At 46.0% G+C, this 22,568-nt stretch overlaps 1 protein-coding gene across 1 annotated transcript; it reads right to left on the reverse strand.

The window, feature by feature from the left end:
* Positions 1-1,526: 1,526 nt before the first annotated feature.
* Positions 1,527-21,699, reverse strand: TNFSF8 (TNF superfamily member 8). Its single transcript, XM_044439720.1, has 4 exons — positions 21,505-21,699; positions 9,100-9,163; positions 3,242-3,310; positions 1,527-2,154 (listed from the first exon to the last, which is right to left on the reverse strand). Exons 1-4 carry the CDS (start codon positions 21,697-21,699, stop codon positions 1,724-1,726), a joined length of 759 nt encoding a protein of 252 aa, XP_044295655.1. The 3' UTR covers positions 1,527-1,723.
* Between the last annotated feature and the right edge of the window lie 869 nt (positions 21,700-22,568).

The following is a 22,568-nucleotide window of genomic DNA, read 5'->3' on the forward strand; positions in this document are numbered from 1 at the left end:
AGTAGGAATTTTGGGGTTGGATGTCTACATTGGCCAGGAAATGTGAGTGCTCCCGCCTGCTCCATTCTGACTGGACTCTAGCTGGGGGTGGGTGTTTCCATATGTAGAGAGAGCATTCCTTCGGCAGGGCAGGGAGGTGGACGGCTGGTGCTGGAGGCACTAAGGACTGGGGATGAGATGCTGGAGGTACCAAGAAGGTAAAATGAATTCCCATGGCCTGCCAACCAAGATTGGCAGAACCTTTTGGTCCTGAACGAACCACTGTTAAAACTTGTGGGACTTGAGGACGGCCTGCACTCCAAAGGGGTGGCTGGAGGTTGAACGTAGTCTCGGTACCATCTTTGACCTCAATGGCCCGCAAGGCACAAGGCAACCATGCAGCGGATCTCTGTTAGAATCAATGCAGCTCTTGTCCTGGTTCACCCAACATTTCCAGTATGACCGTTTATTTGTTCGTGGGATCACAAAAGACACATATCACATCCAAGCAGCTCTGCAAACTTTTTCAATGACATTTCACCAAGATAAGTATTCTACAAAAACGAGGAAGCTGTGGCTTTCCTGTGCCTAATTAGGGAATGTGGCCATGCGGAGAGATAAGAAAAGGAAATAACCCACGGGGTCTTTGCATGTGTGTCCAGAAGAAGAAAAAAAACCCCAAGAAATATATTTCAGTGGTGTATATGTTTTCAGAAGAAAAGAAAAATAACCCATGGGATTAATTAGTATTTCATTTCATGCACTTAATGTATTGGAGCTCCATAAACTGTTCCCACTGGATTTCCAAAAAGGGACTTGAGAAGGTTTGAGTGCACGGAAGTCCCCTTTTATATTCCATTCCATTTAGAAGATTAGGCAAAAGGCAATCAATAAGACTGAAACCTCACACCTAGAAGCTTACTCCTCTGAGAAGATATGCATAAGGCTGCAAAGGAGAAACCGAGGGGAACCATCAAGCCCAAAGAAAGCATCTTAAAGTCTGATTAAGACTGCAGTCCTACTGAACACCATGTGGGGATCTTTGGCCCATGGGCCTCATGCAGCTCTCCGGGTCTCTGGATCTGGTCTTTCTAGGCCTCTGGCTTTTCCTCACAACCTGCCTCCTCACCCTAGGCCCAGCATCCACATGAATCCAGGTCTTCTGTATGGATAATTGATATGATCTGCACCATCTTACGCTGTTCTCCACTACAAATCTGAGAGAGGGAGAGAATGCTGGTTGCAGTGGTCTTTTCTCCCATAAATACACCAAAGACCTTGTCCAGTCAACCCATCTAAGGGAATTTCATAGACATTCATGACATGCTTACGTCTGCCCATTTGGGGATTCCATCCATGCCCACTGCTGGACCCCAGACCAGATATAAGCACTTACCTGGCAATGTCCCATTGAACTTAATGGGACATGGTTCTTAGCCAACATATCAGTGAGAGACCAAGGCTTAATTTGGGCTGGATCATAATTTATAATTCCTCCTCAGGTCTGAGTAGAAATACATAATACCTGAGATATCCCATCCCTGAAATAATAAATAATGCACTTTCTGTCCTATGCCAATGTAGTCTTTTTCTTTTACCACTTGTGTCTGCTGCAAAATTTCGGCGTGAAGTTTGCTGAACGCAAAGCAGTTCTGTGAAGATGGCAAGGGCGATGGACTGATCTTCAGGCCTTCAAGTGGCACAAAGAAACGGCAAGTTCTTGTTGTTATTTTTGCTACAGGAACTATCCATTCACCGCCTTAAGGAAGGAGCAGCCCCAGTCCTCCCCATCATATCTGAAGGCCCCTAAAACATTGTTTTTGGGGAAGATATTTGTTTCCAAATGGTTGAATGGGTCGATTTCCACTGATATCTGGTCCCCCTTCTCCAGATGCACCAGAAGCCCCAGAAAGCGGTCATGAGTCAATCCTCCACTCTTCTGCTGAGAACTGCATAAAGTGACCACCGATTCCTTCAAGATCTTCTTGCCGTGAAGAAGTTTGACCTTTACGTCCATCTCATCGCTTTCACACTGGGCAACGTAAAAGTACAAATGACAATAGACGAAGTACATTCCCGGGATCTGGATGACTAAGTTTCCATCATTGTACTTCATATTGTACAGAATGCTGTCCCTCATCCACTTTAGTTGTGATTGGTTGACTGGAGTCAACACTGGAGAACCAAGGGAGGAGAAAGAGAAAGAGAAGAAACTCCATGTCAAATGTTAAATAATGTTCAATATCATGCAAGGGGTTGCTTACATAAGCTTATAAGACAAGCAAGTTTATCTCCTTCATATTCATTTTTGTATAACATGAAAATATTGGGAACCCAACAACACAGGCATTTCCAGCTTACTTGACCCTCAGGAAAATGTCCTCAGAGCTTGTGCAGACTCTGCAGTGCATATACGCACAAAAACTGCCAGTAGCAAGTTAAAAAAGGCCATACCAGGCAAAACAGTGTCAAGTCCAAGAGAAGAGAAGGATATGAAGGAACCGGATGTTCAGGACCTTGGACAGCAGACTAGAGGGAGCGCCTAACTGGAGCCTTTTCTCACATGGAGAGCTGGATTCTGGCAAGGGACTGCAAGCGACTGAGGTCTCAGGCAGGCAGTCTGGTCCAGGTGTTTCAGAATCTGGGTACCCTTTATGCATTTATTTCTTGAATTTGTAAATGCCTCCATGCAGAAGGACTATTCAGCAAAGACTACACTGAATGGATCCGTTCATTTCTCTGGAGGATCAGCTGGGAAGCCTGAACCAAGGAGCTGTGCCAAAGGACACACAGAAAGACGGGGCCAGGAGGGCCTTCTTGCCAAGCACAGGTTTTGCACAAGAGGTCTCTGCTTAGAAGTCTTCCTGCCCTGAACGAGACAATGGACCAGTTGCTGGGACATGGACAGTCCAGAGCCTTAGAAGATGCAGCTCTGTGGGCTGATGCTTCCAACTCCCATCTCTTGGCTCACTCCTGGACAAGGGCATGGCACACAAATTCAGCAGGTGGTTTAGCAGTTTGTTGGGGAGAAAAGAGCTCAGAGAGAACCCAAAGGGCACAAGCCAGTATGCAAAGGAGCTGAACTTTGAGGCAGGAGCAGATGCGGGCCAGGTGTGGGGACCTGTGGCACTTCTGGGGCTGATGGGCTGCCATACCATGGACAAATATGCTTGGATCCCTGCAATATTTAGGCTGTCTTAGCTCCCTCCTCTTCACACACACACGTAGTGTAGTCTTTGCTGAATAGAATGCCATGACTGACCTTGAAGATACGCAGCTGCTTTCTTAGGTGCTGTTGGGCTCTCCTCGAACTTCAAGGCCTCTTCCGACTCTAGAAAATGAAATAAAACATGAAGCACCATGCACTCGGCTTTTGTCCCCTGAAACAGCCAGTATCTGGTTATGATTTAGTGACTATCCCAGAATCAGGCTGGTCAGACATACCTTCTTGGAGATGAAGGCTGTCAATGCTACTAGTCCTGATGGCAAGGTGCTACCACCATTGTCTGCCTCTGTTGGCTCCTTGCTGAGGAACCAGGGCAGGAGAGAGCTGCCACATCCGTGCCCCATTTGCAAAACAGCCTGCTGCCAACACGGTTATACTTTTGGCATCAAGTTAAGATCTCCCCCTTTCCCCAGGCATTTGCCTACTATGATGAAGTTTTAATCAGGTCCTAGATTGTTGATTGCTTATGCTTGTTTGGGATGGGTATGTGTGTGATTCCTATTTATATGTATGGACATAAATGATTTTTATAATGCGTATTGAAAGTTTCAGTCTTTGTAAACTGCCTGGAGAACTTTGGCTATTGGGCAATATAGAAATATATGAAAAGAAAAGAAAAGAAAAGAAAAGAAAAGAAAAGCCTGTGGCAAGTGGGTTGGCCAGTGTGTGACAAGAATGCTGGACGGGATGGCCCCTCAGCTGATCCAGTCTCAGCGTTCTTCTGATGTTCTTCAGCAGATATGGCATATGGTTTTACAATTATGTTGTACTGAATCCGATTTTAGCCTCCTTTCCTCCATGGAGCACCTGCGCTTGCCTTTTAACAACCCTGCAGGTGAGGTCAGGCTGAAAGAAGGTGCCTGGCTCACAACAACCTCATGAGCACCATGTCGACATGGGGAGCTGAACCCTGGTTTCCCCCGTGCGAGGCTCTCTGTGTAGGCTCTCATTATCACTGTGCATGTTAACCACCTGAAGGTAAAAATAGCTAAAAGGTCTTGGGGGAAGTCAGAGAATGCGGAGGAGGTGTGCAGCCAGCCATCTCTCCCATGATTTTGGAAGGCCATTGATAAATTCCAGGTGGGACTTCTTTCAGAACTCCTCATTAAAATATAGGGGGAGGTGTATCCTGTTCAAGAAAACTCAGTGCTCTCTTTGAAGGGCAGTCAGAGGACAGTCAGGACAGTCCTCTATTTGGAGGGTCCTCTGTGTGAAGGTTTCCACTGATCTCAGTATGAAGAACCAATGGAAGCTGGGAGAAGAACAGCAGGGCCCTGGGAGTGACCAGGGACTGAGAAGACAGAGGTACTGTTGAGATGTGCCCCACTCTGGTTTCTATCTGCGTGAGAGGGATCGTTTCTAAATTTTCTTCTCTGCAGGTACAAATCACACGTTTCTCCCATGCCCAAGTTATGCAGATCTGTGCCCGCCATTTCCTTGCAAAATCCCTCCTACTTTTTTTCTTGGCCTCTGCCACCACTGTGCTAGCCAATTCCATGGCAATTTTGATGCAGAGGGTGGCACGTGACCCCTGGTTGGTTCTGGGTGCAAGATAGACCTCAGTCCTGGACAATGGCTACCCTGCATGCTGTGAGAGAATGGAAAGACAGCCATCCCTCCCTGGTTCATTATAATGTATTAATTTGTCCGTACTGCTGCTTCTGCTACGGAGGCATCGAGGTGGCGACTGTTTGGGAGTGGTGGAAAACTGGAGGAAGGAAAATAGGACAGCAGATCCTAGAAAAGGGAGCAACTGGCTCCCAGTGCCCTGAAAGCATGACATGCTGCATCATGGTCCACCCCTTCAGAACTCAGGAAGATGCCACCTGAACCAGAAGAAGGACAGTTCTAGAATCAACATTAGAGATGATTTCAGCAGAAGTGGAACTTGGGAGGGAAGGACCTGAAGGGCAGAGTGCATTGGAGCAAAGATCAAAGGATGGAATGGAGAGCTCCAGGTGTGTGACATCAAAGGAGGAAATGGTTGCAGCTTTGCGCATGCCAAGGCATTGTTGCACTGTGCTCCCTTTCCAGTGAAAAAGGTCACATGGCTCCGTAGATGGACAAGCGCATTTCCTTTGCATTGGAGGATAACTTTTGGGAAGTGACTGCTCAGCACTGGCAGTCCCAGAGCCAGGCCACAAATTATTTCGCCTCTTCATGCTCTTTCCACAAGGGCAGGCATACAGCACCCTCTGCTGGCTGCAGCCGGGAGTGCAGGAACTCCCAGAATGTTGATTCTGCTAAGTCAGTGCCAAGCATCCAACCGTGGCTGGGGGAAGATGCTCCTTTGATGAAAGGGGGCTTGATGTTACTGCTTGACTTTTCGCCCATGCATTTTTAACACCTGTAAAATGGTATTGCAGCTAAGGTTGCATTCCTTACCTGTGCATAAGCCCCTTTGGAGTCAGTGGGACTTGTGATTAGGGGCTGCACTGCTGTAGCTCTAACCAAAGCTTGTTATAAGAATAAGTTTAAGAAGGCAAAGTTTCCACTGTAAAAAGGAGGGGTGAGCTACTCATTTAAGAATCCATGGTTCTTCAGCAGCACCTGGAAAAACCAGGAAGCCACGATGACATCAGAAATAGCAGCAGCAGTGGCAGCGGCAACAGCAATTACATTTATATACGGCTTTTTCTCTTTTTGCAAGGAACCCGAGGCTGCTTGCACAGTCCTTCAGTATTCCATTTTATCCTTACAACAACAGCTCTGTAAGGTAGGTTAGGTTGAGAGTAAGTTACCCAATGAGCTTCATGGGTCCCCACCCCCATCCCCTGGCACACAATTCCAACACTCTAGTCATCACGCCACACTGGCTCTCAAAGAAGAACTAGTAGCCTAGTGAAATCATAGCTTGTGTTTTGGCATGTAGAGATGCGTGGCATTTCGCTCCAAACACAGCATTCCCATTTAGAGAGTTCAGTCTCAGAAAGTGTAAGACAGAGAAGGAAAGGGCCTGGAATGTGGCCCACAATGTCAAGATTAAGGAACAGCACTGTCAGTTACTCAAAGAGCCTCAAATTCAGGGAAGACGCTGTGGGTCTGAGAAAGATTCACTAACCCAGTGATCCAGTTTTAAGCCAAATAAGCAGTCCAATTAAATAACGTCCAGCATTTCTGCCCTCTGGCCCAGAGGCATCCTGACCCTCCCTGAGGGTGGAGTCAAGCCTTTAGGGAAAGGGAAAGGAGCGGGGTGGGGGGGGGAGGGTCTTCTGTTTGGAATCAACCCATGGACAAGAGCTGCTCCCACAAACCAGCATGGATGTGACTTGGATGGATGGTCCCGGAGAACAACCTTCTTTTCCAACATACTTTATCACACAAAATCTACCAAGCTCAAATAAAAGACTGCATTTCAAATGCCTTTTTGTTTAGATCTGCTGGAGAGGGAGGAGCAGAAAGATAAGCTCTTGACTGGGACAGAGTGTATGCTGACGGTTAGGGTTAGGGTCACTCAAAAGGATTCTGAGTAAAATAAGGTGGAGGAAAACCTCTGCCGCAGCAAACTGGGCTTAGAGGGCCCTATGGTGTGAAAGGGTTTCTTCCATGAGACTGCGACAGGGAGCAGAGGGGAAATGGGGCATTCTGTGCAGAGAAGCCAGTTCCCAGAGGTTTCTTCCTTCAAAATTTGCAGAGGAACCCTGAGGAGGGGAAGATCCTCCCGACAGCCCAGAGAATTCTGGCTGTGCTCCGTGATCACAAAATGCTGATTAACCGTTGTCTGGGTGGTGGAATGGAGTACAATGGAGAGGGCACAGGGGCCTGGCTGGCCTATATGAGGGCAGAGAAAGCACAGCACTCTGTGATGTTTTGCTGCAGGTGGGAATGGGGCAGAAATCGATCCGATTTCATTTTCCAATCCAGAGCAAGAACTGCATTACTTTATTTATTTATTTAGGGGACTTCTATGCCGCCCCATTCACCAAAGCCTCGGGGCGGCTCACAACTTAGACTTGAAAATCCATATTTCTCGAAGCTTCTGATGCTTTGAACAAGGATAACTGAATAGGAAACAAAGGCATTGATCTGTTCTCAAGAGTTATTAACTTCAGGCTCTACCTGGCCATCCCCCTTGCATGTTAGACCAAGAGCCTCTTCCATTTTCCAGCAATGCATTCATCTCAATTAAATGGAGGCAAGCTGTTTCCAATTTGCCCTTTCTTGATGGATAGCTGAGAAAAGTCTCTCTGTGTTTGTGCATGTACACTCATTACTGCAGGTGTGTGTGTGTGAAATCGCATTTAATGAATTGCGGATTATTAATAGTGTGTCGCACTCTGCAAAGAGAAATGTGAGATGAAGATTCATTGGGAGGCTATAATTGCTCCGGATTGAACCGGCACAGCAAGTTCTTATCGACATCGACACGTCTTTTTCAATTACCGCTTTTGAGCATCCCGGCACTTTAGGGAATTTGTCTAATAAGATGCTCATCAGCCTGTTTTTGTTTGGCCTGTTCCGTTTACATGGAATCATAACAGTAAGTGGCCTGCAGGAAGACTAGTCGGGGTGTTACAGCTGGTAAGGTCTGTGCTATCTCTCCTTCCTCAGTTGTTCCACTATATCCCTGTGCCATCGCTTTGGGCTCAGGTCACTCAGTGGTCCTTGCCATTCTTCTGAAAACAAGGTCAGCATCACATCTCTGATCCAGAGCATCTCTTCTTCTGTTCTAAAGCTGTCTCTTTCTGATGCAGCTTTTCCTGTTGCAGAGAAAACTGAGTCCCCCAAAAAGCTTGCCAAGTGCAGGAAACACCCATGTCTTTACAGCTATTTTTAAATAGTTGGGTTCCCTTTTAATCTCAGTTGTTCTTTGGGGAATGGTGTTACGTATCCTCCAGAGTTAAGAATCAGCCGCATTTGAATGCCAGAACCACAGAGCAAGATGCTCTGCAGTGACGCTGACAGAGCCACGACATAGTGAAAGTAACGGCCTAAGGAACATACAGATGTGGTTTCCCCACCGCTGGAAACTGTGATGCTTTTTCTGTTTACAGTATTAGTTCAAAGAAAGGGCAATTAATATTAAAACTGTATTCCTCCTTACGGATCAGCCAGGACAGGAGTGCTTGGACCTGATGCATCCCCTCTCTGGGTTCTGGTCTGGTGTCCGAGATTGGCACCAGTGGAGGCTCCGAAGGGACCAGCCCCACCCTGCCGCAGGGGCTGACAAAGCCAGACAGCTTCCGCAGCAGCAGCGGTGGCGACTCCTCCTCCTCCTCGGCCAGCCACTGCAAAGGAAGCCCCACGGAAGCTTGCCAGACAGCTGCGAAGGCTCCAGGCCACACGCTCCCTTCCAAGGTGTAGCAGTGGTTTGAAAGAAACAGGCAGTGGATGACCGGTCATGTGCTTTCATTACTTGCTTTGCCCACAAAGGGAGGGTTGATTGGTTCAGATCCCTGCCACTCAAAGGTGAGTTTAAAAACATTTCACCTTGTTACAGTGCTTGCTGGCCCAGGTGGCCACTGAAGGAAGGAAGGAAGGAAGGAAGGAAGGAAGGAAGGAAGGAAGGAAGGAAGGAAGGAAGGGGTTATTATGGTTTGTGGTGTTCTCCAAAGCTGGGCAGCTGTTTGAGAGTTAAGGAATCTTTAGTACTTTATCTGAGGGCTTCTTAACCTTCGAGCAACTACTGCAACCTGGGTTGGGAAGAGAAGGTCACCTGCCTGGATGATATGATCCCCAGTCCTCTGGTGCCAGGCTGCTAAACTGGCTCCAGAGGACCAGGGAAGTGGCTCCGTGGAGCACCTGGCTGGGGGCAGGGCTGGTTTCTCAGCCCTACCAAGCGTCACCAGGACTGCAGCAGGGACTGCGTGCTTGTGGAACAGGGGCTCCATCCTTGATCTTCAGAGGAAGGGGGAGGTAGCAGGGCTTTCCCGCTTTCTTTTTAAAACCCTTACCTCTTTTGATGGCCTGCTTGCCCTCCACCTCTGCGCTCCGTCTGCCACACTGTGCAGTTGATCCCTTGAAGACAGAAAGAAAGCCAGAAAATCAATCTGGAACGATCCAAACAGTTTTGCTCATTGCATTCATTGTTCTTGGCTAGGTTGCCGTGGAATTGCACACCTCGACGAAGTCTTAAAAACCAAACCAAACACCTAAATGCTCAAACTGGGCTCAATAATCCATAGGTGGCTTGAGGAGAGATGGATGTGTCTCTCTGTTTCATTTTCTTTTAATTTCACCTGAAATGACCCAGAACAGAACAGTCAACAGCACCAAACTGAACCATGAGCCATGTCTCTGGCCCAGCCCCTGAGACCCATGGGGCCCACCAGAACTGCCTGGTGCAGGTTGACCTCTGTGGGCAAAGGTTCCCCCTGACTGCACAAACAAGACGATCCTGCCCTATTTGGGGATTTCTGTCAGAGCAAAAATGTAATTTGGGGCAGGTGGAGTTCCAGCATAGCAAACCGGTGGAACAAATCAGCAGGGATGGGGAAATTTTGCACCATGGCACCACAATGCCTGTCATCCTTGTCCCTTTGTCATGCTGGCTGGGGCTGATGGAAGGGAGGGAGGTCTCCCCACACTGACGGTCAGTGGCCCAAGATAAAATTGACTTTGAGATTAGGATACGCAGAATGCCTGATGGAAGCCATGCGTGGGCACGTGGGCCAGCCCACTCCAGTTCTGCCTGGTATTCCCTGACTGCCCTCCACTGCCGTGCCCTTCCCTACAGACAGAGTGGTTTCACAGAATCATCGAATCATCACAGAATCATCATAAAATCATACAATAGTTAAGCTGGAAGAGGACACGAAGGCCATCGAGTCCAAGCCCTGCTGTTGCAGGACACCATGTTACACCATCTCACTCAGGTGGCTGCCCAGTTTCACTTTGAATGCCTCCAGTGTGGGAGAGCCCCCCACCTCTCCGGGCAGCTGGTCCCACTGTCGTATTGCTCTGACTGTGAGGAAGCTTCTCCTGATGTCCAGCCTGGATCTGGCTTGTTGCAACATGACTTGATTATTCCGTGTCCTACACTCTGGCACCAGCAAGAAGAGATCTTGACCTTCCTCGTTGTGACAGCCTTGGAGGTACTTCTAGAGGGAGATCATGTCCCCACTCATGGTTTGCCATGGTTGCTTACATGGCCCAGTAATTTTCTCAGTGGTTTCCCAACAGAACATCAGCTAGTGAAACGATTCTGTGATAGGAAGCTCTGATCTCCATGACAAGGCAACAGAAAGGCGAGGGGAATACCTGCCCTTTGGAGCAACTGATGGGAGGTGATGATGGAGGTACTGCAGTCAGTACCATACCAGTGTGTGGTTGCTGACTGGTTGCCTCCCACTTTCACTGGCATTAGCACCCCACTCCCGAAGGCGGGGGTGGCTACCCTCAGAAACCGCATACCTCCAGGATGCTGAGTGAGGATGTGCTTCTACCGCCTCCAGTGGGTTTCGGTAAGGGAAGAAGTTCTTCCCCTCCATGTCAGGACGGTGGCATCCTACTATTTCTCTTACTGGTAGGTGAAGAGTGACTTGTGTGACCCTGCCCAAGGGTTTGGAACCTGCTCAGTTTGCCTGCCCAAGGGTTCAACTCCAATGGCCACAAAACCTTCATTGGGTCATTGTTGTCTGGCTGCTCTAAGTCCAGCAGCTTGTCTATCCTCCATCACTCAAGCCACAAGTCGCTGTTGCTCTGGATGCAGAGCCCCACAGGCCACAAACTCCCTATTGGGAGTCTCCTAGGCTGTGCTGAGCTGGCTTGAGATCCCAGGTGAGGGATGTCACCTGTCTGCAGCCACGCACCAGTCACTCCACTTCAGGCAGAACCTCTTCTATGCCTTCCTGGCTGAGGGCACAGTCCTTCTTACAGCCTCAGGCTTCAAGGATGCAAAGCCATCCTGATGCACCTGCCCAGGTGTGCAATCGAGTGAGGATGCCGTCTTGGTGGCCCAGCATTTGCCAGGGGCTTGCTATGCAGCAACCTGAGAGATCTCATTCCCAAGACAGACCCCTAGACTTTGGAACGCCTCCCTCCCTCATATACCCTCTGCATCACATCTTACAAGCTTGGAGAGACCCCTAAAGGGCAAATTCCACCTCCAGGTCTGCAGGCTACATCTTGCAAATGGCTGTTTCCCCCCCTGCGATTCTGTTCTCCCCTGTTTTACTTTTGCATCCAGCCACTGCTGTAATTTTCCTGTGCTTTTTGGATGATAAAATGAGAAGAGGGTAATAAAAGGTAGAAATGAAAAGAAAATTAGGAGCACCAACCAACAGAGCCACAAGCCAATCCTTGGGCCAGTCTTCATGGCCTATTTTTATATCGATTGACCTCATTTGAGAGGTAAGTTGTCATCTTAAACATGTCTAATTTCTCGAATATTCCAGGCAGTGAACACTTAGTGTTGAATAACTCATGATGCAAGCAAGATAGTATCAGACTGGCAGCCTCAAACTGTGAAACCGAATCAGGTTCAGGCCTTCCAAGAAAGCAACTTGAAGAGAGAAAAAATGATCAAGACATTCATATTAGAATGATATAATCACCACCTACGACTTCACTAAATACAGAGGGAGGAAGAGCTGAGGCTGAAGACTTGCTGAATCCTGGAATGATTTTGTTTTTGAGAAAATTACATGCATTAATGCATCTTAAACACCTCCTGGAAAGCCTTCAAATGGAAAAACATAGCAGCGAACACAAGCACTTTATTTCCGATGGTTTCAACAGGGAAAAAAAATAACAGTCCCCCCCCTCTCAGAAGAGTTGTATTTCATCCCCTTTTACCTGGGGATCCACATATAACATTATTTCTTTCCCATTATTTCAATGGAAACAATTAGTTCTTTTTAAAGGCTGCAGTGCCTCTGTCAACATCCCTGGGTACTCCACAATATGCATTGGAAGGGACCATAATATTTCATTATTATATTTACTAATATAATGTTAATATTTAACATTTCATTAAATGGGGAGGGGCATTTACAGAAAACTGACGAGTCAAAGATGTCTTCCGATCATGAAATGGCAAGCAATAGAAAATAACATTAGTGTGAGATGTAGGCAGCAGGAAGGGGGTTTAGTGTACATCCCTTTTGCTGCTGTCAGATCGATGATGATGATGATAGTGGTGGTGGTGTATAGACTGTTGCCTCTTCACGATGTCTCCATAGATGCGGGCCCAGTTGTGTTTTGCTTTACTCCCCGTTGACCTAAATATCTGCAAAGGAGAACTCTTGTGCATCCCGCCATATGGGGGCAGATACTGAACCTTATCTCATAGGATCCCTGATTGTGTTGGCAATGAAAGAGATTGCTATTCTTGGTGCACATTCCAGCAGCAAGAAGAGGACTGTGATGGCTGGGAAACGGGGAGTGTGGGGATCAAGATGGGGGAGGAGGGGGAGGTTATCCCAAGGTCACCATCTCCAAGATCTTTGGGCTAACCATGGGGCAGGCAGGGTTTGGTCAGTGAGGAGGGGGACCAGGGACAAGTGGAAGAGGAGCAGCATTGGACTAGAAGGGCTGGCCAGTTAGAGGACCTGTGTGGATCTAGAAGGCTACACAGCCTCCTTCTCCAGAGGGCCCCATCCGGAGGACGGAGGCCCACAGTGATTGAATAGAAGGATTCCTGGAAGTATTTCCTAGTCTGGGTTCAGCAAATCACATTGTTGCGGCTCTAATTTGCGGCTCTAGTTTGTCAGCTCTGAACTGGAAATAAACTCTTGCAAAGAGTTTGGCTTTTGTTTGAAACAGACAAGGGAAAGTCCAGCTCCTGACAGATTGCCTGTGATCTGTCATCCTATAGGATCCCTGATTGCATGGGACATCTATGCAAGGGCAGTTGTATGTAGGCCATTACTCTCCTTGCAAATATTTGGCACCATGTGCTGGGAGCACTGCCCTGGACGGGCTCCGCTGGGAGAACAGCGAGGAGGCTATTAAAACTCAGCAGAGCTCACTGAACATTTTCAGTGTCTGAAAGGCAGGAGAAACTTCTTAAAACCATGCCAAAGTCAGATGGCCTTCCTCTTATTCCTTTGTTAATTTGGAATTCTTTCTGAAATCGTCAAGAACATTTGCATTTGAATACAGTATGTACTTTAAAGATAGCTGTGCTCTGTATACACATTTCTTAACATGGTATCTAAAAAGATGGTTTTGCAAATACATTTTGGTCCTTTCTGAGCTGAGGACTATATGTTAAAATTAAAAGAAAAACAGAATTGTAATGTGTGTTCTGATCTGCATATTAATGCAGAAGGATGGGCTTGCCTGTTTGTATGAGATTTCACAAAGAGCAATTTTATCAAGCACCCCAACCCACCAGAAATGAGACATCTGGAGTTGACGCTGAAGCCGGAAGTCAAAGTCAAAGGACATCTGGAAGCAAACCAGAACCAGGAAGAACTGCCTGGGCTCACACAACTTCCCAGTCCAACCAGGAACCCCTTGCTGGTCTTTCCTGTCCAGGATGGCCCAGTGGACAGCTGGCTTGTGTGAACGAGTTCATCCCCAACTGGTTTCCTCTCCCTGCTGAGTGTAATATGTAGCCATCCTCTCCCTGGATGAATCCTCTCCCATTCAGCCTTTTTTCTGTCTCTTCTCCTGACAAAGGAAGAGAAATAACCAACAGAGCCTGACTTGGGCAATGGGCTCTGCTATGATGTCAGGATAAGTCCCTTCCTTCCCGGTCTCCATGACAGCTGTGGGTCTTCTCATCTCCTATTTCAGGTGGCTTTTGGAGCCTGTTAGAAGAGGGGATATTTGTGCTTTCCTAGTCGAGGATTTGCTTATCTACATCTTTCAAGACAGCTAGCATACACACGGCTTACACATATACTCACACACATATTTGCCACGAAAATGCAGACACACTGTGCATGTCACACACACATTCTAGCATGTGTGCATATCTTTGAAATAAATGCACACAAAACTATGCAAGGCCATGGACAGCAGAGGGAAGGGCATTTGATTTCAGGAAAAGAAACAGCAGCAACCGAAGACAGAAAGCTTCCAGGGTGGGGCAGCAGCGAGAGCTGAAGTGCAGGTGAGTGAGAAACCAGCTAATCCAGGAAGATCTGATGCAACAGAGGGCACCAATGTCCCTGCTCTTTCTTTCAACAAGTGCCCATGGATAGAAAGCTGGTGGAGCACAGATTGTGGGACTCCAGGTGAAAGATTCAGGGCTCCAGCACTAGTGGCTCTTCCACTGCTCCTGGCCAGAATGAAATCCACGGTCCTGCTCCTCCATGTAAATATCCTTCTCTTGGAGAAGGTGCCTTCCTACAGTCTCTCCAACTTAGGGCAACCCTTTGGAAGCCCTCCAAAGTGTCCTTTCCATAACCTTGCTCGGCCCTTGCCACAAATTTGCAAAATTGTGGCTTTCTTTATTGAGTTCATCCATCTCAAACGTGCTCTTCCTTTTCTTCTCCTGCCCTCGATGGACCCAGCATGACGGTCTTCTCCAGAGAGCCTTGCCTTCTCATGATGTGCCCAAAGTAAGGCAGCCTCCGTTTTGGCATATTTGCTTCCAAGGAAAGTTCTGGTTTGATTTGATCTAGGATCCACTAGTTTGCCTTTCGGGAGGTCCCAGATATTCACAAAGCTCTCCTCCATTTCTCCTTCAGCACATCCACTTATTCCCACATTAAATCTTAGGGTCCTCACATCCCATGAATGAAGGATCTGGGTAAGTTCTTATGAAACCAAAAGGACCACAGTAAGTTTTCACCTATCTGTACTGGCCAAATTCAATGGATCCCCAGCACAGAGAAAATCATAGCATACCTATCTGACCCTGGCCAACATTTTCACCCATTCCTGTTTTTAACTGGTGATGGCAACTTGGAGTAAACAGGGAGTAAACTGTTCTATCACCAAGCTTGCTCTCCTTGTGTGGTTGTCCACTGGAGGAGAGATTAGCGAAACAGAGGAAAGAAACAAAGAAGTTGGAGGCAGATTCAGAATTCCAATGAGTCAAAGTCTGACCTAGATGCTCCTGCTTTTGATGAAACTGATGTAATAGACAGTCTGCCTTTGAGATCCAGCTTGTAATTTGGACTTCTGCAAATCCCCATAGGTTTCATCTTTCCATGTTATATCTTGACATTTTCTCAGTGTGGGAATATATGGATTTTGCTTCTATTAATCTCAACAAGTACAGTAGAACCACCCAAGTGCTTTTGGGTGGGAAGTGCTTGCATCATTGGCCTTGATTAGGCAGAATGAGGTAACCCTCTCAGACAGCAGTTGGTCAGGGACAGAGGACAGCTGGAACTCCTTAAATATGCTGTCTCCCTAAGCTGCCCTGCTCTTTACAGGGATGGTGAAGGAAGCCATGGGCGTTGATGAAGCAGCTGCCCATCCACTTGGCTTCTGAACACTGAAGGGAAGGGCATCATCATACCCTCTGTTTCAGGTAGCAACATGTCTGGGGTTGCTCTGGTTTGGTCTACATGGTTCTGAGATGTCCACATGTGTTCAAAACCAGATGGAACAATTTCATGGAGATGTTCTTCCTACAAGGTGTTTGGATACAGGAAAGATCTGGATGTACAGATCATGGTGTCGGGGGAGCTGGTGTCTATCCTTGGAATGTATTTCAATGCCATGGCTAAGTCAAGAATGCTGCAGGATAACCAATCCGGCTCAGAACCCATGGCTGCAATGTGGAGCAGTTATGTTCAGGGACCCAACAAGCCATGCTCTTTGCCAAGGTTCTCCATTCCTATCAAAAGCAACTTTTGACGGACGTCTCCCAAATGGACTTAGAGGGAATTTTGCTATGCTTCACAAATGCTGAGGCTCAGCTGAGCCTAAAAGCAGTGAAGCCCTCAGGTGCTGTGGAAAATGGGAGAGCAATCCAATGGGAGAGCAAGAATGAAATAAATAGCCGTGATGTTTATTTATTATTAGATTTATATTCCACCTCCTCCTTTTTTTTTTTTTTAAGGAACTCAAAGCAGCCTACATCATTCCCCTCCTGCTTCTCTCAATATTACCCATACAACAACAACCCTGTGAGGTAGGCTGGGTTGAGAGTCTGCAACTGGCCCAAAGTCACCCAGTTGGCTCCATGACTGAGCGGGGCCTAGAACCCAGATTGTCTGAGTCCCAGTCCCATGCTCTTCACCACGACACCACACCAGCTCTGCTCTTGTGGGGTGGAGGTCACAGGCATAAGGAAAGATCCTGGAGAACTTTTTGGAAGAAGTAGAGTAAGACATGACTAGACAGATGTGGGGGCTGAATTAATTGTTGCCTAAGATCTAAATACAGCCACAGGAAAGGATGCTAAACATTTGTGCAATCACTGATTAATATTTATTCATTGTTCTGCTGAACAAAATTCATCCATTTGCTGACATTGGCTATATTTAGGTATAAGTCCAGTGTTGTGAGTCAACACAATGGATGGTCCACATCCTAGTGAAAAACAGAGTAAAAAGTGCAACAGGCAAAGAGAAAACAAATCAAGAGAGCGACGGAACCACAATTCAGTCCCAGATTCCCTGGCCTGGATCTGTCCATTGCAACTGGCACCATCAAGGTCATGCCCCAACAAAGAGGGTATGGAACACATGTTCCAGTTCACTTCTGATTTGCTTTTGCCCACTTCACACCTTCTGAACCAAATACAGGCTCAGAGATAATCTGAGATCACCATCTGTACATTTTGGAGCTTGTCCTGTGATTCATCAATCCAAAAGTTTGCATCAAACAGCATGCACAAAACTGAAAAATGCACATGAAAGGAGGTGCACTTTTGAAAATGCATACAAACAGATTTTAATCAATGGGAGAAGCATGAATGCTTCTCAGATTTGATCTGCACATTTGGAAACATATCCGCAAATACGCACATGCATTTCCATGCAAAGTTCAAGCAAGCAAACGAAAAGCAACCCGCTGCTGGCTCAATCTGCTGCAGGCTCAGGTTGGCATGAGCCTTGAGGGGCAATCTGGAGAACTTTTGTAAGCTCAGGTTGTACTGAGTTTTGCATCCCTCCCGGGAATTTGCTTGTACCTGAGGATTAGAGAGATGGCTATCGCACCGTAAGGCATCACAGTAGGCTGCTGTGAGCTGTTCTTATCTGCCAATTGCGTCTCCTGTCAGGGCAGGGCCTTGTGGGCCCCTGACTTGCACAGGATGGTAGCCAAGTGGGCTAATGCATGGCATTTGAAATGAGCACCACTGAGCTAGGGAGATTGTGAGCAAACCCACACTGGGTGTCTGCAAAAGGCAGTCCTTCACAAGGAGTGCTTCTACTTGGAGACTCCGTAGCCTCCCAGCTGTACAGTTCTATGATTCCACGATTCAATAATCCAGGTAAACTCTAATGAGGCCTTTTAATACTTCCCAATCCAGTATGGATGGTACTGCTTTGGGTATACAAAGGAGATCACTACTTACAGTCTGCCTGCTAGCACAGGGGATGCAGGAGAAATTCCTTCTTGGCTAATTTTAATACGAGTCAGCATGTCCTGAATTGATATCCATCAATTCACATCTGTTTGACAGCCCTTCAAAGACTTGAGGGACAGAATCAAATCTCCCCTTAGTCTTATCTTCTCAAGGCTAAACATGCCCAATTCTTCCAGCGTCTCCTTCAACGGCTTCAGTTCATTAACCTGATCACTCTTGCTGCTCTCTTCTGAACATTTTCCACTTTATTCGCATTGTTCTTAAGCTGTGGTGTTCAGCATTGGGTGAGATACACAGGATGGCGCCTAACCAGTGCTGAACAGAAGAGTACAGCTTAGATTCAGTCTACGTTTTTCCATGGTTTAAGCCACTCTGGCTATTTCCGATTTGCTTTCTACTTTTCATGTTGCGTGGTAGCCCTGAAAAATGGGGTAAGACTAAGAAATGATGTCTAGTGTTGTCCTGTGCATGTCTATTCAGAAATAAGCCCTGATTAGGATTGACAGGATACCACCCATGGCCCGTTTACCCATGGAGGGTGGTGATGGGGAGACAAGTTTCCTCTGGCAACAGATTTGACTTCTAGCTAGCTAGTCTAATTTCTCTCTGTTTTGAATGTTAAAAGAAGGATCAATATAACCCAAAACCCATTTGGAACAGCAGTGGTGCTGTTGTTAAGAACAGAGGGCCTTTAATTTCTTGGAAGATGAAATGGGGATCCTTGAAGGTCTCCACATGGTCTGGCATGTACGCTCTCTGTAGCTCAGAGAAGAGGCAAACTGTGAGCCCAGCTTGAGTGAGAGGCCTTAAAATACATCGCTTGCTCAAAATACACAACATCTCCAAATTACAGGCATCAATTCTCTCATCTATCTAATGTCTACACCAGCCAATGGCCAAAGCTGTTTACCTAATATTGCGTTCTTTCTGTTGGAAATGAATGGTCCAGGACAGAAATATCCCAGAAAACCTTGCTTAAGAAAAAATGGTCCTAGCCAGTGTAATACGTGGGAGCAATGTGATTGCCCAGAAAAAGTATTCAGCTTTGCCTTGGGGTACCTTTTGCTCCAGCCCTGACAGCATCGGACCTTGCCTGATCTCAGGTGTTCTCAGAAGTTCTGACCTGGCCATGTGCTCTTGAGGTTTATTATTTATTTATTTAGGAAACGTCTATGCCGCCCCATTCGCCGAAGCCTTGGGGCGGCTCACAAACATGAAGGTTCCCCTTAGGGATGCCTGTAAGCCAGCATCCACTGTTGCCGCCTTCTGGAACATGCTGTATATCAACAAAATGCAGGCTTTCAACTCTTCCCCTTTCCATCTCTTGCCAAGAATCACTGTTTTCGCTGCCAGAGAACTGTACCAGTATGGTTACACCGAAGCAGAGGCTGTTTTCTATATTTTATGGCTATAGTTTGATAGTTTCTGTACATTACTTTTGTAGTCTGCTGAAAAGAGGTATAAAATTTGATGTAGTGCATTATAATAAAATGTTGGGATTTTAATAATAAGAATAATTGAGATAATAAAAACACACAAGCCTAACAGAGCAGACTGAAGTTTTCTGGTACAATTTACTATCCTAAAGGTGCAATCCTACAGAATTTTAAATGAAAGGGGTCTATCTCCTATTATGCTTGGTGTTGAGGTCTTTTTCTGTCTGAAGGTATACAGAATTTCATTCTAAACTAGATTAAAATTTAGCTACGTGTAGTAATGAATCCTGGACTTATTTCTGTAAGTTGTGGCTAGTTAGGTGTTCTTGGACTCCAATTCCCATCAGCTTCTGCCAGCATAAAGATAGTGAAGGATGATAGGAGTCGGCATCTGGAAGGCTACATAAATAATTTAAGTATTTTAAATGGCTTCTGGTTAGGGTTTGGAATCAAATCTTTCTAAATTCTAATAACAAATAGATATATTCATATTATATATCTGTTCCAAATAGGTAAAGGGCAGAGGCCCTCCTCCAGGAACCCTCTGTGAAGGACATTAGGAGGGTGAGTACCCGGAGGAGGGCCTTCTCTGCGGTGGCGCCCCACCTATGGAAGTAATGTGCTCCCCAGAGAGGTCCGCCTGGCACCGTCATTATTCGTTTTTCAGCGCCAGGCCAAGACCTTTTTATTTAAATGATATTTTAATAATTGTTGCTATTATTTCTTGTTTTTAAAATATTTAACCAGGATGTATCCAGATTTAAATGTATTTATTTGTATGAGTACTTATTTATATGTTGGAAGCTGTCCCGAGGCTTATGCGAATGGGACAGCATACAAAAATTCCAAACAAACAAACAAACAAATAAATATAGTCCTAAATCTCCCTGATCAATGTGTAGAACTGAACCTGGCTACCACTAGCTTTTTTTACTTCACCTATATTCCAATAGAGATTTCAGCTCTAAAATCATAAAGAAATGCCTTCTTCATGAAAAAAATATGTATATCAATGATAAATGCGTATTTTTAACCAAAATAGGCATTCTGTATGACTTAGCTATGTCTTTAAGGGTAAAGATACAAGTAGATTTTTTAAAATCTTACAGCTGAATGTGGAAACAAGATCAGTCCTATGGGTGAATTTATGGAAATGAGACCAGACATTATTTTTCTTGTCCATTTCTAATTAAACAGCAGTACCATTTCCCAGAGTTGTCATTCCTTGAGTTTCAGACCCCTTCCTAGGGTCTCAAGGACTGTGGGAGCAGAAAGAGATGAAAAAAATGTCTTTGTAGGTTGTTATTTATCCATGGAAGTTCTTGCCTTTAGGACAGGTAGAAGAAAAAGTAGGAGTATGAACATAACAACTCTACATAGCATCCAGCCTTCAATTTCACTTGCTGGGGACCACTCTGTGCAAATTCGGGGTGCATGTGTTGGGGGAAAGGAATTTAGTTCTATCTTTTACAGACCAATCATTGCCTTCAGAAACAGCAGAAGGAAAAGAGAACTGAGTTCCAGATTCTGGAAGTCGGCAGTGTAATTCAGTCAAGATCTAATGTTCTTTAAACTAGTAAAATAAATCAGTGGAAACCTCTAAAACTCTCCAACCTGAGAGTTTGTCAAACTGCCACTTGGTGGACGGCATACATAAATCCCAAAGATGTTCCCAAGGAAGGCAAAAGCTGCCATCATTAATGGATATTCCTCATGTATGTATGTTGAGAGAAAGAGCCCATATTTATTACAAATAAGAGCTTTCTCAAAATTACAAGGGGAAGAAATTAATTGAATTACATAGCTGTACCATTTTGTTCTCAAAATTACAAGGGGAAGAAATTAATTGGATTACATAGCTGTACCATTTTGTTCCGTGAAGGCTGTGAGCATGTGATAGATCAGACAGACAGACTGATAAATAAGGGAAAGGGAGGGCTAGTTCAGTTGCAAAAGAGCATCAAGCTCATGCAAAGATAGAAAAACTTGAAACAAACAAATGCATTTCCCTGTTCAATATCTGGCATCTCTTCTCAAAAGGATTGTAGGTAGCAGAGGACGGAAAAGCCCTTCTGTGGCTGAAACAGCAAAGAGCTGCTATCACTCTGAGCTGTCAAACTGGAGTCACGAAGCCAAATAATCTCTACTATTGCAAAATAGACATTCTACTTTTACAGAGAAACAGAAGCAAGGGGTGGGGTCCTTCTTGCCAGGAGCTTACCATTTAAATGTCAAGATACGTTTGCCTTCCAGAGACCATTTTTGTCTCATTTCAAGCTGCTTTTCCTTAAACAGGACATTGAGTGCTAATAACAGCCTATCCTCTAAGATGCAGGACACTTTTTGCAATGGAATTGGCTCTCCCAAACCAGCTCGATCCTAGCCCAGAACACCAACCTCTGTGCCATGGAGCAGGCATTCAACGCATTTTCTGGACAATAAAAGTGAAACAAGGCAAAAGACTTGAGCAGGAAGGAACTTACCGTTTGCTGAAGCACTAAGACTAGAATAGTTCCCAGAGTGGCAAGAAGACAGATGGTTAAAGAAGCAATGATGAAATAGAGGTATGTATGGACCGGGGCACCAATCTGTCTGCTGACACTTTCTTCAGTCATATCTCTCGCTACTTCCGGAGGATTCACTGGTAAGAAAGGTTTCTGCTCCAGCTGAAAGCTCATCCCTTTATAAAGTCCTGAGTTTTGCCCCACATCATCCTGCGATCGCCTCGGTTTTGCATCTCTGGTCCTAAGAAGATTCCCCCACACCTTGGCTCATGTGATCTGGAAAAAAGGTAGTTTCATCGCCTGTCGTAGGAAAAACAGAAGATCTGAAGGCGGGACGTGAGTCAACTATCACCTCAAAGAGGAGAAGGCTTTTCTGGGTTTCTTAACAAGGCCCTCCCACCAGGTTCAAGCTCGGACAAGCCTATTCGTGGTGCCCAAATGCTTCCAAACAACAGCAAAAACAAACCAAGCCCAGCAACTTTCTCCAACTCAGCTGATTTTTGTAGTTCTGTTGTCACACGTTGGTAGCAAGAACCATTCTTGGTTGGTGACTTCCTGTTTCACATGTCAGAAGCAAGCGTCTTTCTTGCTTTTCTCTTTTTTTTTCCTCTCTCTGTCTCTTTTTGTTTGTTTGTGTTTTTGGGTTTTGTGTGTGTGCCCGCACGCTCGCAGAGAATGGCAGGGTTGTGAGTGCAGCCACAACGATGGAGTTTCCCTTTGTTGCTCGGGAGATCTGGATTTCCAGAGCCTGGTGATTCATATCTATTTTGAGAAATGTATATACCTCCCCTGCTCCCCAATATGTAGAACTTGACCCTATATTTCCACAGAAATTTTTGCTGTTCCACTCCTTGGGGTCAGATATCCGCTGAATTTTCTAGCATCTTCCATGCGTGCGTGCGTGCATGCGTGCGTGAGCACCGCTCTCCGAAATAAGGGTTTTGTTTTCCACTTCTCCTCTTCTTTGAGCATGAGTTTGTACATCAAGATTTAAAACATTTCTTTTTTACCAAGAGAGCACTTAATTTCTGGGCCCTTCTCTC

The sequence above is a fragment of the Varanus komodoensis genome, unplaced genomic scaffold (assembly GCF_004798865.1).
Source record: "Varanus komodoensis strain SLA01 unplaced genomic scaffold, ASM479886v1 scaffold36, whole genome shotgun sequence".
In the NCBI taxonomy this organism is placed as follows: domain Eukaryota; kingdom Metazoa; phylum Chordata; class Lepidosauria; order Squamata; family Varanidae; genus Varanus; species Varanus komodoensis.